The 19,563-nt window shown below is 32.5% G+C and overlaps 1 protein-coding gene across 1 annotated transcript; it reads right to left on the bottom strand.

The window, feature by feature from the left end:
- Window positions 1–146: 146 nt before the first annotated feature.
- LOC111614208 (epidermal growth factor-like protein 7) lies at window positions 147–19,091 on the bottom strand. The gene is made up of 8 exons (XM_023355591.1): window positions 18,967–19,091; window positions 3,336–3,467; window positions 3,150–3,268; window positions 2,984–3,079; window positions 1,406–1,528; window positions 1,246–1,328; window positions 985–1,165; window positions 147–578 (listed from the first exon to the last, which is right to left on the bottom strand). The coding sequence occupies exons 1-8, from the start codon at window positions 19,083–19,085 to the stop codon at window positions 532–534; spliced, it is 900 nt and encodes a 299-aa protein (XP_023211359.1). The 5' UTR covers window positions 19,086–19,091; the 3' UTR covers window positions 147–531.
- Between the last annotated feature and the right edge of the window lie 472 nt (window positions 19,092–19,563).

Genomic DNA, 19,563 nt, shown 5'->3' with positions numbered 1-19,563 from the left:
TTTCCTCGGCGCTAGAGTTTAGGAAGAGGAGAAAGGAGGAGGAGGAGGAGAAAAAAAGGTTTCGAAAACCGATTGGTATTCGTCGCGTGCGAAATTGAATCTCAAAGTTTTCCGGTTCCAACATAAAAAAGCACATTAATCAGATATACGAAGCAGACTCGACTCGGAATAGTTTTATTCCCGTCCTTATTTACAATCCAACACGAAATACGGTGCCAAGACGATGACGTGTATGGAGCGTTTATTAAACAATCACATTTAAAACGGTAAAATCATCGACGACGGTGCGTGTTCCGTAGAAATTAGTCTACACCTTTTTCGGTCAACTGGACCGAAATCGGGGGGCAGTGTGAATTAAAGGCGGAGATCTCCTCCTCCCCGTTCGGTAAATCGGAAGAAAAATGCCATTGTGTACACATATATAAACGAGTTGACAAGTAGGAAACCCATGCCGGAGGCGACGATTAATACATGAATCCGAAGACTACGACGGCGATGACGATGACAAACGCCACGCTCTTACGAGGGGGATCAACCCCTAGGCGCGTAATTTGTTTCCAACTGCTGATTGCACAAACCTGAAAATAATTTTTCCTTAGATAAAGCGTTTTCGACTATTATAATAAGGTGTCATCTTTACAACTCGTGCACAAAAGAAACGTGCCTAAAGCCGGACGAATGGGGAGAGGTATCGCGACTTCAATTGTTTACTCGTGAAAAATCGCGTAGATTATAAGCGGCTATTGTACCAGTTTGTTACTATTTGCGGTAACCCCTTCGGATTATAAGGCTCGGGGTGAAGGATTGTCGCCTTTAAAATGATTGTCTCGAAGGCCGTGTATGGAAAACAATGTTTAACGTAAGTCGAGCGATTTTTTTTTTTTTAATAGAAGAAACTAGATCGACCGAGTTACTTAGAGGATGGTTGAGACTAAGGGGGGAGAGTAATTTCCCATTAAAGCTATCAATAACTAGAGTACTTACAACTTCCCAATCTCTCCTCCAGAATTGCGATTTGTTCGCTGAGGGAGTTGATTCGATCGAAAGGTGAATCCATCGATCCTAATGAGTTGTGAGAGGGTGATGGAGGTTTTGACAAGATGGCAACTGCTTTAGCCAACGAGTCGACTTTCTTGGATAACTCGGTCGTGTTCTGTTCTTGCAACTATAAAAGAACGCGAAATACCTTTTAATCCCGTGAAATTACGGTAGAAGCGTCGAAATTTATTCAAATTTCATAAATACCTTTTCTAGTCTCGCCATCCTTCTGCTCAGATCCTCGTATCCCTGAATCAGCCTCTGATATTCCGGAAATAATCCTAAATTAACTGATAATAGCACACCGTTAAGAACATCTCAATATCCTCCCCTCTATGAATTATTTCTAGACGAATTTTGGACTTACTTTTACACCTTCTACCGTCAGACTGAAGAACAAAGCCTTCGTGACACTTGCACCTGTAACTTCCGGGCATATTTACACACGAATGATCGCACTTGCCGTTGTCCTGGACACATTCGTTGACATCTGTCAAAACGATGTTCTCCGTTAGAGACGTTCCACCGCAAGAAAACTTAGTCCATTTTCATTTGTTATAAAAAAAACAGTAACTTTTCCGAAAAATTCTCGACACAAATCAAATTATGCCAAGGGATCCTACAGTCCTACGTGCTTAACGCGAAAAATTGCAGCTTTTTTCCGTCAAAATTACGTTGTGGCGACCTGATAATGACCCCTTTTACTGAGTTCATTAAGGTAAACTTGTCCCCGCACTGAGTCTAAAACAGTAGATAATAGGATAAAACGTTTATCGTCGGTGAGGTGTGGACCGCATCGAATTCCACCCGAGATTATCCTCGGAAATATTTATTGCCTCGTAAAAACTTATCCTCCTTCCATCAGCAAAGTTGGCATGGCGTGTTTTTTAATCCCGAGACATCTCGTGCCTACTGAATTTGTTAAAAGCGACAACTTTCCTCCATGCAGAATGCCTGGTGTCGGATTTATTTGCCTGTTTACTTTCGATCTTTATCGATTATAAATATCGCGTGTAAGTGTAGACTTCTTCGATTGTCTTTGCCGAGATCCCGTGGAGAGCATCTGCAATTTCATTCATCTCGCACCCCGGGAAATTACGTACAAGTGTATTAAATTGAAATCTTAATCATCGAAATACATAAATTCTAATAATTAGAAATGCGAAAACTGTGAAGGAATTAACAAACGGAATTCCTTTGATTTCCTATCAAATCTTTTGTCGTTTGTTAAATAATATAAGGTTCCGAGGAACTACTACAATTTTGAAGATTTCCCATATGTGCTAGAGTAACGCGCGAAGTTGCATTACTTGCTTGCGTGGGGTGAAGTTTTACCAGTCTATCAAATTACTCATTATGCTAATTTGCGTACTATATACTTTTATGTATCATCGGTGACGATTCGTGATTTTAAATAATACAGATTCCCTCAAAGGAAAATCTATTGTTCTAGATCAGTGGTTCCCAACCTTTTTTCATTAGCGTACCCCGTGACATGTCATATCTCTAGATTGTACCCCTCATTTAAGAAATTTAGTGAGTACCTGTATTGTTAATTTTACATATTGTAACTTTAAATTAAAGAAAAAAAAATAAATGAAAAAATGTATAAAAAGTTATGATTGTTGCAAGGAACATGTTTTACCTAATAATTTTTTAATACTATTAGTTTGTGATACATAATATATTATTTTTTCTGCTATAATAACTAACTTTTTTCTGTACCCCTAAACAACCTATCGCGTACCCCTAGGGGTACGCGTACCACAGGTTGGGAATAAAACGGTAGAAGCCATATTAAAACCATGTGCGATTCTTGACATTGTTGTGTCTTGTTTATATGTCATTTCGTTTGTCAGTAGTGTCAGTATGTTAAAGTATTCAGGATCATTACCGTTCGCACCTTTAGTAAAGTTTTCTCGTGTATTAATCATAAACGAATTACCTATATCGCAGCTTTTTCCAGTCCATCCCAGAGGACAGTGGCAGTGATCCGGTTTCTTACACTTTCCTCCATTTTTACATTCTTGAATGCAGATAGCTGCGAATCAAATCGTAACAATTACAGAAAAATAATTTAAGGATCGAACCTTTGATACTTAACTAAATACCTTGAGTACAGTCGTGTTTCGCTTGAGAAACCTGCGTCCAACCCGGGCAGCAAACGTACAGAGTTTCTGTCTGAGCGGCTATTTTGTGAACGGTCCTGAGAGCCTTTTCGTACACCACTCTAAATTAAAGCATTTTAATTATACATCAAAATCGTATTATTTAAATGTCCGGCGAGGTTACCTTACCTGAAAGAGGAGCAGAGGCGATATTTTTCCTTGTCGCACACATAAGTGTACGTCTTGTATACGGGTTTACAGTAAGACTCCACCTGTTTTATGGGACGAGTGACGACTTTATTCTGCACGCAGACGTGTCTCCTGTAAACCATTAAAGAAAAAGAATATAGTAAATTTTGGCTTAATCGATCTTTTTTTCGGTATTAAATAACTTCCACCTTAACAGTGAGGGGTGGCGATTTTAATCGCCGGACCATTTTCCAAGTAGTTAACAACTCTTCTGGCCAGCCTCATTAATGCAGTCTAGTGAAATTTATCATCCCCTAGACGAGACACGCATCCGTAATTCGGGTTACATCCGATTCATTGTAAACATCGATACTAATAACAGTCGTTATCTGTTGACTAATTAAGTTGTCTAATCAATCACAGAAAAAGGGTCGACTTAAAACTTTTGCTGGATAAGCAAACGTGGACCACACGCGTGAACTCACTTGCGGGGATCTCTTTTTGCAACTCTAAACAACGAACTCGATATTAAGAGCTTTATATATAAACAAACTCGAGTGCGCTCTTTACGGACACCATGTTTATTTTATTAATTAATATATTGTATCGATTCGAACGGGGCGTATAGAAATCAACAGGGGGGTCGAACTTTCCAGGGAATGGGCACCTGTTGATTTATTATCCAAGGACGAAATTCTGATCTTTTGTCAGGAAACGCCCTTATAGACGAAGGAGAACGACCTTCGATGTTTGTTTAAAATTCAAATAATCCTCAAAACCTTTTTTTTTTTCTTTCTTTCTTTTGGGGTATTCTTAAATGATACGAGTTTATGGTAGAGAACGTGTTTCCTAGAGAAATCTTTTTATTTATTTATTTATTTATTATGGGAGCTTTAAACAGACATTTGGAAATGAGAAATCTTTAGAGAAATGTCTTGGCTCTTAACAGAGAGTGATGATTAGAATTTTCTTTCAATATTAAATTTGAAGTTTGCTCTCCCCTCTTAAGGTATTCGAAATTTTTCGAGTTGATATCAATTAAGTTATATGTTCGAGAGAGCAAAATAAAATAATAAATTGAAACAGATAGCACTTCATATGACTTATATGATCAAAATGTATAAAATTCGAGCAAATCAATTATTCTGATCGCTCGTCGATGCACTGATCAATCTGTTTAATCACAAATCAATATGTTTTGTCGGTCGATTCTTGAAAACTGATCGATCAAATCAGAAAATATTCGAAACTTAGCAATTGACGATGTGCTTCGTCAGTTCAGTTTGACAATTGAAAGAAGAAAACGGAATTATTTCTAGAACTACCACCACAAATTTTATCTAGAACACTTCTACATCTAGCTATAATTTCATATATTCTAAAATTCGGTTATAGCATCTATAACCGAAAATAACGAAAACGTAACGAAAAACTGAACCTTTCGGGATCGTTCTTCTTCATTTTAACTTATTACATTTGATCCTACACATAAAAATAATAAAACGATAGAACCTCCTAAATCCTTCGCTCCTCCTCCATATATTTCGCAATAAGGATTGAAGCGTGGCAGCATAAATATGCCGTAAACTCCATTTTCCGAACGTATTCCATCGAAAATTTGCCAGAATCTTAATCTTCTCCTCTTATTTTAAGGAGCGGGACTTTTATTATATTTAAATTATGACGTTTATAACTGCAGAAACAAGTCGAAACTCCCCACACTTACTGTAAATCCACAGATTTATGTAAATCGACCACCGTTTTCCTGTCGGTCCGAACGTATTGCAGGTCTTACCAATTACTTGTTGATGCTCTTCGAATGCTGCAATAATGGTAATAATAATAATGATAATATATTTTCGTTGGCCGATTCTCGTAAAGTGTCGTTTGTGTTGAATTTTAATCAGAATTTCTGCTTTAATTGCATCATATATTTAATACTTTTCGTCCTATTATGCGATACTCTGGCCGCTAATGAATGGAACGTAATAAAAGTAAAATATAAACTTTATTCATTTATCCATTTCACTTATTAATTTTCTGTTTAATTTTAATTTAATAGATATTTAATTTTCTGCATTTCCAAACTTCAAAGGCATTAATGTGGAGACTCAGTGGAGACTTCTGCTTTGTAGCACGCTCACCACTCTCGAGAACTTACTTCTCTTCGTTTGTTTATCTTCGTATTTTCAATTATGGAATGAGTAATTTAACTAAATTCTGATCGATAATTATCATATTCTTTTGAATTTAAACGCACTTTTTCGTGTATTGGCGTGTATATGCCATGCCAATTTTATACTTTATGCTTATTTTAATTTATTCTAAATACATTATTAACGCTTTCACTCTTTAGTAGATTATATTTTTATACTTTTATATATAACATAGGGAAAGTGTGGTGGTCAGTCAAAAATGACCCCAGAAATTTTGGAGTTGGGGACCTTCAAACATCGAAAAATGCAAAAAATTTGGGGGTTTTTCTGCGATTTCAAGCTTAATAACTCCTGCGCCTTTTGTCGAAAATTTGTGAAATTTTGCAGAGGCTTTTGCACATTAATAGGATTGGTGCTATTAAATTTTAGTGGTGAAAGGTCGAGGGGTGAGGAGATAGAGGGGGAATCGTGTGGAATCGGATTTAATGAAGATTTACTCGAGTCCACATATATATAATGAAAATTTTTAAAGTACTTCGTATTCATTTCATGTTGTCTATTAATGATGCTTTACAATTAAAAAGAGATCTCGTGATAGGGCTATAATTTCGCAAAATCAAACCAACAACCAATGAATGAAAGATAATGAAGAGGATCATGTAGAAATCTATTATTTATTACAATAACTCCGGTTTTCTCATGCGTGGTTATGAAAGTTATAGATACATATTGACCTTCTTTCAATATTCTTTTAGGAATTCTGTAGAAAAATACTTCACGTGTCTGTCAAAAAATTCTTCGGGCATTATAGAAGCCTTTATCTTATTCGTCATCTTAGAAAGTCTCTTCTTTTTTCTTAACATCCTTCGCCATTGTCTATAATAATAAAGCTTTTATTGGTAAAGAGAGAATTTATTATTTACAAAATACCGAGTAACAAGGTTGATGTAGGTAAAGAAATCTTTTGCCTCCAGTCAACATGCAATCTTTTTTATTTTCTTCTTTCTCCTGTATGACTCAGTTTCCAGCTTTTCTGAATGCAATTTTGATGCTAAAATGAATGTTGGTTGGGTAATACCTTTCTGATTTGACCAGGATTTTATGTCGTGTGGTTACATGAAACTTGGTAAGGGCTACTACTTTATTCTTTTATCTTGTAAAATATCGATTATATTTCTAATAATGTGCCTCTTTTCACATTTGATAAAGTTATGAGTAGAGAAGGTTTACAGTCTTCTTTTCTGCACTCCATTTTTAATTTTAGCCTTTTTTGTGGCATTTGTAAGCGAGAAAATTTATAGTACTCTTTAACTTGAAAAAGAAAATGCAGCGATTTCTTTCCCTTCTTATATTAAACGCAGGCCCTCAAACGGGAGGTTCGTTTGAAGAACACTGCGTTTATTGGAGCCTCATAAACATTTGTTACTAATTATTCATTCAAGCATTTCTTATGTATCGTGAAAAAACCTGCATTTTTAAAATCAATTTTATTGTTTAAGAAACGAGAATAAAACCTTTGTTTATTTGTTAAGATCTTATAAAGGTAAGTGACTCCGAAATCCTAAAACTAGAAGATTAATAATTTATATTATTTAATTCAAAATAGTAAATTTTCTTAGAATTAGAATGTAGCAGAAAGGAAACGATTTTCCAAAGATTGATTTCAAAGTAATTCCTATTTAATTCAATTTTAAAAAGTCTTTCTGCTTCTGGTTTAAGGTTTATTACAACCATTATAAATCGAATACCCTCCACGTATGACGTTAAAAAATAGATTCTCTCCTTTATTATAGATCCACTTTTGTTCATTTTAGTCATGTGGATAGCAAGAAAAAAGATTTGTGCTCACTACTGTGATTGATTCCTGATCGATCTACCATTCCTCTAACTTGTGAAAAATACCGCTCATTGATGTGAACCGTCCTGTCTCCCCTCTCGATTACACAATCCTTTTAAGTTTAACACAGTAGAATAACTGTCAAGTATACATAAGCATACTTAACTCGATTATTTGAAAGTATTGTTTCTATCCAAAATAGAAAAATCCGTGAGAGAATTGGGTGTTAATGAAGAAAAACATCCGTATTCAAGCGCACAATTGAAAATCGATATTTGACAACGCAAACATTACAGGCACTTCACATATAAAATAATTCTTTCCCTTGCACAATATCAGAAATTTTCCAAGATATCTAATTATCAGCCGAATAAACAGGTTAATAGGCGTTTATTGCAATAGTATATTTTGTTTTTGTGCCGTTTAACGAGGTTGGGGAGCGTTAACAATGGTGAAAATTACTTCATTATTATTAACAATTAACAAACAGGAAGCTTAATCGATTATTGTTGTATTTTATAGTCAAAAGATAAATATTTTGAACGGATTTTTATTGTATCATTGAAAAAAGACGTGACAGTGCAAAAATACAGTCTGTTGTTTCCGAATAATACGGGAGGGGTGAAAAAGTAGGTAGGCAATGCAGTTTTTATTATGGAGAAAATCTGTAAATTATGGAAAACAAAAGGAAAAAAATATTAATTATTATACGTAAAATCACAAGTAAGGACTAGAAAATAATAATAATGAACTCTATACCAAATATCTGCATTTCTCAGATTAACAATTTTTTCATCTTCTACTACGAACTGAGCTGACCTAATCGAACGAGTACACAGACAATTGCATATTTCCTCGTATTATTAGTGTTTCTTCGTAAACAACTGCCGCGAAGCAACTTAGCAAAATAGTAAAAATTTCACCAGAAATTTTCATATTCTTGTAGAATGTATGTTAATGCCCGTAAGGCTAAAGACATTGCTGTAAACCATTTTATACCTGCAAACTGTAGACCAGTTTACGCGAAGCTTGTAAACTGCTTTTAAAAGGTGGAACGATTTTCATCGGGAAGTCGATTAAATTAATATTCCGTTGGAGTTTCTATCCCGTGCCACGCCTCTTTCTCACACTAAAACCAAGGTCATACACTTCAAGGGTGATTTGAAATTATTTATAATCAATATCGTGTTTAAGAACGATATTCGATCCTTATATGTTACAGGTATAAATCTTTATTAAATCTAACACACTGCCTTCGATTCGCAGGTGAGACAACGGGGAAACACGTCGTTAACGTCAAAAATCATTTAAAATGAGATAAATTGTTAGATGATGAGTCCGTTTATAGTTGCATCTGATTTAAAATGTGAGAGTTAACAATCCTCCGCAATAATACAGTAATTCTCTACTACAGAAATAGAAACTCTGTAAACTTTTAATACAATTCTCTACTGTAATATTTTGTTACTGTTTGTGATTTTTCGGTACAGAGAGAAAGGACCCTGTACCGAAATACTATAATAACTTTTCAATCCTTTATTGCAGAAATTTATGCACCGTATAAGCTAAATAAGCTAAAAGCTAGGACCTAAAGTTACGAGGAGGCCTCGTTCTATTCTTAAAGACAGTTTATACACATTGTCTATTATTATTTAGTGAAGGAGGAAAGGTCTATGGCAGTCTTCAATAAGTGTACAAACATTACCACCCAAATTCTGCAACCTACCATAATAATTCTTCAAACTTTACCATAGACATTCTGCAACACTCTACCGTACTCTGTCTGTACCATAGAAATTTTGCGACCTTCTACCACACAAATTCTACAACTTACTATAAAAATTGTTTTAAATGAATTGTTTAAGTAAATAATATATAAGTCAAAAATACATACTAATCACTTATTTAACTCCATTATTATTTTTTAACTTTTAAAATCACCCGAAACCATTTTCAATTTCCTTAAATGAAAATGCAATTTAATGGATATTTAGTAGAAAATAAATAATCTTAATAGCACATTATGTGAAATAGTTTAACGATAATTTATAATTTAAATTATCAAATTAATAGCATAAATATTTAAAAGAATATTAATTTTAAACGTTGGACTTGCCACTATTAACTTTACATTGAACATTGTTCCAACATAAAACAATTTTTCAATTGGTTATAAATTTTATCACAAGATATAAAACGTGTAACAAATGGGAAAATTAAAGCTCCGACTGCAAAAAAAAAAGAAATTAATTCTTTAGTGTTTAGGATTGATTATTTAAGCGACTTTTTTAAAACTTCGTGTATAAAATAATAAATTTAGTCTCTTCTATCAAGAAACTTTAATAAAATAAATAAAGTGACTCTACCGAAGCTATTGTTTTAACGATTAAAAAAATGGAAATATCTTTTTGCAATGTTAAACAATTAAATTATTCACGACAGATTTCACTTCGTACATAATTTAACTCGAGGTGATCAATGCACTTAATAGGTGTACTTTAAGTTAATATAAAATTTTACTATACATAGAAAGAAGCTTAAATTCTCTTATTCGCTGCTGGAAAGCACCCATTATCGAAGTTTTATTATATAAAAAAAAAGTAATAAGAGTTTAATTTAAGGAGGACTAGAAAGAATCTACACTGCATTAAAAAAAGAAATGCACACTCGAAGCGTTACGTGTCAAAATTTTATCAGAAAGTTTCGATCAAAGTGATCTTTAACGTTTAAAGAAAAAAAAAAGAAAGTAAAGAAAAATGCAGAAACTTAAACTATTTTCTCTTGAAAAGTTGTAGAATACGTAGGCAGAATGTACCATTTAATATTCAAATTAAATTTCTGAACCTTAACGGAGGGAGGAAGAGGGGTTGATCTTCGAAAAAGGAACGTGGAAGAATTAATATCGTTAGATAAATAAGCTGTAGTGAGTAGCAGTTTGATTTTTGGCATAGTTTACTCGTAAATGTAGCCAGCTGCACTACCCCTATATATTACTTTTGTGTTATTTATCTGATACTTCTCGACATAACCCCCTATGAACGGCTTGTAAATCTGCAAACCGTTATTCTTGTCAATTCTTTAAGGAACTAATCTTAACTCGATCAAAAACTCGACTACAAGCGCGTAACGTGTCGGAGAAAGAAAATTCTAATATCTTTCTTCTCTTCTTTTTTTACTCTCCTCCTCCTCCTATTTTATACATAAAAATTTCGACAAGACGAAACTTCTCTCTCTCTCTCTTCAGGCATCTTGCCTGTTATTTAATCTAATAAATTAGAATTATATATGAAGATAACGTGGCACGGGGGTAATTTATGAACCAAAAATAAAATAACGTCGCATAAATTTCGGTTAATAAAATTCTAAAAATTACGGCATTAATTTTTAATTGAATGAATGAGAACCCAGCGGACTTTGTATCTTCATTAATTAAGGGTGTTTACATTGAGAAAACATTTCTGCTATGATGGTTCATTAATCAAATCTCTCATTCTGGCTATTGTATTTTTATTTTTCTACTTTTATTCTTTTTTTTTTTTTATTTCCTCCCCACTTTGTTGTTGTTTTTGAGAAGATTTTTATATTATTTTAACGTTTCAGAACACGAAAAACAGTTTAAAAGTTTTTAAAAATGATGCGGATGAGAAGGAACGAAGATGAATTACCAAGGAGGATGCTTATTAAATTTCTTATTTTACTTGGGGTAAATCGCGAATAAGGTTTTTATTATTTAAACGGTTTATTATTTTAATTAGTTTTCATTCCGTTTCCTGGAAAAATCGAATGATTCCGCATTTACTTCAAAAGATTTTAAGTATGTTTACAGAAATGTTTAACTTATAAATGGATTTAAATAAAATTTTCATTAGTTTAGATAGAATTAATGTATTCTCCGAGGGAAATTGTAAATAATAAAAAAAAGGAAAATGGAGGAGGGAAAGAAACGTTCATTTCATTAAAAGAAGCCATGCACTTTTTTTATTTAATTGTTTAGGTTTCTTTAAAAGTAAGTACTGATGATTTTTTTATCGTTTAGTTTCCTAGCTTAAGTACTATTTGATGCACTATGATTATTATAAAACTCTAATAAAATTTAATAACCTGATTTCCCACTGGATGCTTGAGGAACATACCAGAGGCCCCAAGCCTCGAGGGGCCCGAAATTGGAAAGGATAAAGCAAATGTACCGTTGCGTATATCATAATTTATAAATAATTCTGTAATTACATTCAGACGTTATTAGTTTATGATGTCGTACAGTTATGCGGAGGGACCCACATCTTCTATGGGTAGGAATCCCGAAAAGTTTGGAATATAAACTACAGAATTTAGAATACAAGCAAGAACTATATTTCTATGAATCCAATTTTATGTAAATACTTCTGAAATAAACTATTTCATTATTATAAAAAATAAATATAATTTATTATACAATTAACGTGTTTCTAAACTAATTAATATTATATAACCATTAATAATTAATGTATGGTAACAGAGAAATAAAAATAATTTACAGTAATTTTATGTTTTTTTTCATTTATTTATTTATTCGACAATCTGAACTTTTGTAATTTACACAGGACGTAGATTATTATTATTTGCATAGACTAATATAAATTATGATGAATTAAGTCTTGTTGAGTTCGAATAACAAATGCAAATGTCGCATAATTAGATCTACAGTACTTACAATCATACCTAATTACGTACCGATTCTTCGAATAATTCTATAAATCTATAAACGTTCAGACTAATTTATTTAATGGCAATTTTCTAATTACTTGCTTTGCATAGATCAACACACTTTTAAAGTACTCCATAAATTAACCGGAACCGAAACATTTTAAAGAATTTCTTTCATAAAATTCAATATATTCCGGTGCGAGTATTTAGAATAAAACCTTAAAAAGATGAGTGTCGTTGATTTATATCAAATCATTCTTTCTCCTGCATGCCCTATCGAGCTTCAAATTATTTGGGATTGAATTATTTGAATTTCCAAAAATATATCGACCCTAGTCTTAACCCACTACTCTGTAAATGTGTAATGAAGTCTTTCGATATCTCTTCATCATAGATAACGCTAGTTTTGTACGTAATAATGTGTCTACTCTGGTTTCTGGCTTGCTATAACCAATCGAAATTGAACAGTAACATCAAGTACAATAAGATTGACTGTTAAAAGGGGAAGTGCCAAGCTTTTCTTGTGAAAGAGCTGTTTATGACTCACTAAACTAGATCTAGATATAAAATTACGTAAAACTATGTTCGAATCTAGTGAAATCGCTTCAATATGACCCCACTTTGAGTTATCGTATTACCGTTTTAAGTTTATAATTATTTGAATATATAACTATTTGTTCATACTCTTAAATATCATTAACGATATAATGTATTAATGAGAGCAATCAGAACGGATTTAACTTATATTTAACATTGCTTCTAGCCCACTTTATTATTAACTTTATTCTAATCACAGAATTATTTGAATTATTTTCTTGGGTTTCTTGGCTTGATGTTTTAATTATTGGACTTCTTTTCTTGGGTTATTTTACATGTGTGATATGCATTGCTAAAAGAATGCCAACTGAAGAGGTTTTAAAGAATGCCAACTGAAGAGGGATTAAAGTTCCGAAGTACATCTTGACATATCAATGTACTGTATATGTATATAGATTAACATATCAAGGATAATCTTGGCTGTATATGTGATAAGCCCATTAAGTATAAGAAAATTATTATCGTTATAATTTTAATTTTATGATTAGAATAAAGGGATTTAACTTATATTGCGTTCAAAATCAATAATTATACCTTTCTTACTGAAGAATTATAACGCAAATTCTTCTTTTGATAACAATGACAGTTTTTCTGCTCGGTAATTTCAATCTGGTATCTTTCGATCTTGATCGAATCTTTCATTGACCTCGGATATACACACACACATTTATGTCTTTTCCGTTCATACACTTTTTCTAATCAAGTTTTATTCATTTCTTCCATCTGTCATCTAAAGAAATCCAACAGACTTTTCTGTTACATTACATTTTGTTCTATAACACGTTATTTACTCACGCCATAGGATATCTACCCTCTAGATCCTATCTTACGTTTCAATATTGAATTCATATCTATCTTATTGTACCTACTGTTAGACATCATCAATTCTGCAGACAGACTCTAACAAATCATTTTTTGCATATACAGTTATTAAAATACGCTCCATAAAAAAGGATTTTCTATAAAATTACTTGAGTGTTATCTTAAATGAAAATATCCCGTTTTAGCCCGAAACTTTCCATGTTTAAACGTAGAAACTTCTAACCTTTCATGAACATTATCATCATTTATATCATATATAAGTTCTTATGATACCTCTAAAATTATAATATAATCTCGATTTACCGTTTTATAAATATCGGATGGCCAAAAAGTCAGTTAATCGCATTTATTTACATGCTCCAGGTATATTTTTAAATATGAATTGTAAAGTGAATCTGTTGGAGTTATAATTTGGGTACTAAACAAGAATGATCTCATAATATTTAATTGCCTTATTTCAATTCTTATTATATTTGTCAACTTGGACTTAAATTATTATAGGACTATTAAACTGGTGTTAAGTATCAATGCAAATTGAGCAAAAGTTCTCAGAGAAAACAGACTTTCTTTAGACAGGAGGCTCAATAAAGAACGTCTGTTTTCTTTGAGAACTTTTGCTCAATTTGCGTTAATACTTAACACCAGTTTAACAGTCTATAATAATTTAAGTCCAAGTTGACAAATATAATAAGAATGATCGCATTTTAAAAGCAATTTTTGTGAACTTTGTAATTAATAGTGCACTTGAATAACACAGCAATTTAGTCATTACGATGGTTAACTGACTTCTAGGCCAACCTCGCTCAGTCTACGTTACAAATTTAGACACAGATTTGTCACGTGGATTGAACTTCTCTAATTTAAATCACCCGTGAGAGAAATTTGGACGCGATCAATCTTAACAGTGGTATTATTCCATCAAGATTTTCTGTAATAGCATTTCAAATACTTCCAGACATTCAAAATAACAATTAAATATATTTTAATCTCTACGCTGTAAAAGTAATGTTACTTAGAGCGTCATTAGCGAGCGTATTCTAAAATTGCTCCCGTACACGATTATGCACATTGACAAATGATTATGGCGTTATTAATAAACTTCTGCACGTATATAAGCAAGCAACAACACACGACACTTCTCACTAAACTATTAAAATTTATCTAAACTTATAAATCAATTTAATGCGTCAAACGCGAGTTTGATAAGGAGAAAATTAAATTCAAATTTATTTATTAAATCGTTTGATATATTTCCCGGATAAAAAAAAGAGAGAGAGAGGGAAAATCAGCAAATTTGGAAGTTAGGTCGCGCAGCTACTGAATTAATTTAAGAACAACGTACAGAGAACGGTGCAGAAGCCTCTTCCGTTAAGTTTTATCTAGAAATTTCAGATATGCAACGAGTTTGCTTTAATGAAATCGCTTTTCTCTTAATTAAACACCATTACACGGTATTTGTACTATGTGACAAGTCATGCTGGTTAAGAATTACAAATAATATAGGACTATATTTAAATATATGCTCGGCGAAGAACTTAATGGAGTTAGAATATCGAAATATATTGCCAGATAGAGATCTCATGAAGAGGGGGAAATAAATAGAGAGAGAGAGAGAGAGAGAGAGTACCTGATACATTATGTATTGAAGAAAATCGTTATATAACATATCACGTAAAATTTGGCGTTATAACATCTTCGGAATCCATATATATGAAATATTTACCAACGAAAAGAAATATCTTCTGATGATTCAATCTTACGGTTTAGTGTTACAACGGCCTATCAATAAATAAGAATTTAAAAAAGAAGAAAAAAAAGAGATGTCGAAAGGTCAGAAATGAATTTCGAATTCTTAACTGAGTTGTCTGGTCGAACAGTTGAAATGCTTCGTTCAAATTGAACTTGGTGCCAAGTAGAAGTGTAGATAACGATGATGTACGAGAACGAGGAAGCTTTTAAAGTTCGTGAAATATTAACACGGGTACCGGACTCCATTAATGAATTAGCCTATTAGTGTGCTACCATAAAGTGCGATAGAAAATATTAGAAGAATTCGTCTCGAAAGTGGGTCGGCTTAATTCTATTGAAGTGCCAAGAATGAACTGATTTTTATAAAATTAACTTAAAGAGATCTCTTCTGTTCGTTACCTTTGCCTGTCACGTTTAAGTGTTATGGATCTTTTACTGTCTTAAAATATTATAAAAGTTCTTTTTTTTTCAAGTTCTCCAATTCGATATACGCTCGATCGCATTTCAAACATCAGGACCGTAAATCTGGTAATTAAACATACCTCACGAAAATTACCGGGTATATAATTATCTCATGTTACAAGGAGTGATGGAGCAGCTATTGTTCGTGACGTACCCTAGTCGCATGTAAATATCACACGCTTAGCAACAAGCGAAAATTATAGTTCTACAATTTCATGAAGATGTAGCAAGAGTTTGAAAGAAAGTTCAAAGAAGAAGGAAACGATCCGAGGAGAGAGCAAAGTAATTTAAAATATCCTGACACTTCGAAACACTTAATTTCGTAGCTTTAATGGTTCTCCTCGCTAGACGGGGATATATTTCTACCTGGTCAGAAAATGAATAGGCCTACTGCAATTAGAAACGAATACAAAGAGCCTTTATTGCATCAAACAGATGCATAATGAGAAACATTCGGAGCTATTAGCTAGATTGGTTGTTAGATTAAGAGATATAGCTCCTCCTCCCGAATTGCTTGGCCTTGGCAGATCACGTTGCCTCGTGACATGTCAAGGATGGTCCCTATGACCACACAACTCGATCACAGAATGTCGATGATCTCGCATAAATTAATCTATAATGCTTAATAGGAAAATTAAATATGCTAATAATTTAATTGATCGACAAATTTGTTAGATCTGATACTTGCGTTCCAAACAGAAAAAACTAATGGCAAATGCGGTGTCATACACGTATCATATATATCTACTGCAGGAGATAATGTAAAGATACAAATCCACGTTCCAACTATTTAAATTCGATTATCGAAAAAATCCTTCTTTATTTTAAATAATATCACTGTACAGTATATAATCTCATATATAATTCGATTAAGCGTATATTTCAACAGTGAAAAATGGCTTTCGATCTGTTATTAAGTCATACGATATTAAAAAAATAAATTTATAGAGGTTCTATATGCAATAACCATTATAGTGAATGCTTTATAACCATATTGAAAGTCATTTAGCCTTCAACTATCCAATAAAGGCAATTTATTGAAAGCTATACATAATCCATTTGTTCAAGCTGGCAATATATACCGGTATATATATATTTTTTCTTACCATTAAAGAATCTGAATGCGGTTTGTGATGAATCATCTTGAATGACTAATGATGTTATCGATTACCGAAGCAGGATTTTCATCTATAAAATATCCAAATGAAAGAATTTATTTATATTTTTAACTAATTTTTCGTATCGAAACCAACAGAGTATGAGAAAAAATTAAGGTGTATATCAACGCGAGACATTAAGAAGTTTAAATACAAATCGATATTTATCGTATCGGAAAAACAATTCCGCAAACAACATAAACTTTCAAGCAGAGAGCATTATCTGATGTGTGTGTGTGTGTGAAATTGGGACTTTCTCGTGTTTCGGAATTCAAAGAGACTCACTCACTAAGCTAGATAAACAGTTGGTTTCGCTATTTACTGCAACTGACCTTGGTCGTTAATGTAAGAAATAAAAGCCAGTCTCGACCGAAACATAAATCAATGTTTTCGTGCATCGACGACTCCACCCACAAAGTGAATGTTTATTTTTGATTGGGGAAAGTCGATGACAGAACTCTATCGCCTTTTACCCCCCCCGTTCTCTTACAGAAGCAATAATCAAAGCAAAAACATCCTAAAGTTCTCGAACAGATATAAACAAAAAAAATTTACTGAGATAAGAAGGATTATACTTTCTAACCTTTAATGTTAAAATAATATTGTTATACCAAAAAAATTGACAATACTCCTAACTGTGCAATCAATTATAATCTATGCTAGATGTCTTCTATAAACTATCTCATATAATTCTTCTCCGTAACTTACTTCTTCGAATCATTTAACTATAAACCCTTATAAAAAATCGAATACGGTAAATTTTTTAAAATCAGTTTATTCTTGAGTTCCGGCTGTAATCTAACTGCTATCTAAAATATTAAAATGTTTAACTTAGGAGGGTTCTTAAAAGTTTAATTAACGTAAGTATGTTTCGAATTTATACTTATTCTTCCTTATTTCTCCTACGAATTTGATAAGTCAGCGAATAAGTGGATGGCCTGACAAGTTTTACTGCAAATTCAATGATAAGAGTGATATTTATTACCAGTGATACACGTTGCACAGAATAAAACGTTTTTTTTTTTTTTTTTTTTTAATCTTCGAATGAAGTGCGATAAGAAAATATCTCAGGAAATGTTAGTTAAATTAATTTAATTTTATGTATAAGTAAACGTTTAAGCTTGGACAAATGTAGAAAATTGATGAAACATGCTGATAGTAACAGATTAACCTGAATCATATATATGTATATTTAACTTGTATTTATATATTAACCGATATCAATTCTCTAAAGAAAATAAGCACAGTTGTCACAAGCTGTGAAGTGGACAATTCTGTTTATTGTTCTCATTTGATAAAATTTTTATAAGTATCATATTAAATTACAAGTTGAATAAGCTAACAATCTGCTAGTCGAATCTGATATGTTTAAGTATTATTTTAAAAATAATATTACAGATTTCAAGAACGTGAATTAATGAAAAAAAAGTGAGGAAAGATTTTTAAAAAATCAGGCAAGGTGGTTTTGATTCATAAACCGAAGTGCCTAGCACGATTTTGTATCTAAAAAGTTCTCATAGAAAAGTATAATCGCTCTGGGTTTCCTATCAATCCATAACCATCTGTTCGTATTTCTGAATCACTCCTATAACCTATGTGGACTGGAGTAACAACATCTCTGGAGAGATGCGCGATTTCTTACTCCCTGATGTAATTCATCGCTAAGAAAAGAAAAATATTCTAGCCACAACATCAAAACTATTACCTCACTTTATTCGTACTATCAGTTTAAAGATTCACTTTTCTCTCTTTAAGTTATGTCAAGAGGACATTTACACAAGCAGGACGGGCAAATTGCCTCAAACGCTTATTACGCAAATTGTATCAAATAAACCTTAATCGTTTATACAAAATTGAATTGGAAATCTAATAAAAGCTTTAAAATAACAACTTGAGATCAGCTTTGACGTTAGATATTTATAAACAGGAAGCACTGATATTTATGTTTATAATAGTAATTATATTAATTTCGCATATTAATTTTGAAAATTGATATTCTTTTATTCATCATTTATTTAAAAATCAATAAAAGCTAAATTGCTATCGTACAAACTTGTATATGTTACTTTGTAACATATTATGCATTATATTAGAGACGTATAATACAAGAAATCGTGCTTACCGATCGAATTTAACGTGTGTTTATTAGTAAAAGTGTATTTTCTTACCCCATAAGTCGATGTGTCGACTGAACTGAAGGTCTCGAAGTAGAAGTTGGATTTTTTGACGACAAAACAGGCGACAGAAGTGCCAAATATCCAATCAACAAAAACATCCATGTGATCATCTTTCTTTTNAAAAATTATGTATAAATCTGTATGTGGAAAATTCACTTGGAAAAGAAATTAATTTATAAGAATTATTTAATTAAATCTGGGAGAAGAATTTATTATATTTTTTAATTCGGAGGGCCTTCAAATGTCGAGAAATGCAAACAATTCGGGGATTTTTTTCTGCATTAATGTGTGGGGGCACGATTTTGTTCACCCGCTTTAAAGCTTAATAATTGCTGTGCCTTTTGTCGAAAATTTCTGAAATTTTGCAGGGAGGTTTGTGTATTAAGGGCATTGATGCCATTAAATTTTGGTGGTTAAAGGTCAAGGGGTGGAGATCGATAGAGCGGGTCACGTGACGCATCTCGAGTGGGATCAGACTTAATGAAAATTTTACTCGTTAATAGCATTTTTAATTTATTTTTTAAAATAAAACTCACCTCTCTCCACAATATTACAATTTTTGCCATTTTATAATAATAATAATAAAAG

The sequence above is a fragment of the Centruroides sculpturatus genome, unplaced genomic scaffold, assembly GCF_000671375.1.
Source record: "Centruroides sculpturatus isolate CEXI.00-Female unplaced genomic scaffold, Cexi_2.0 scaffold2093, whole genome shotgun sequence".
Taxonomy (NCBI): domain Eukaryota; kingdom Metazoa; phylum Arthropoda; class Arachnida; order Scorpiones; family Buthidae; genus Centruroides; species Centruroides sculpturatus.
Note: the sequence above shows the minus strand (reverse complement) of the source record. Positions and strands in the feature narration are given on the sequence as shown.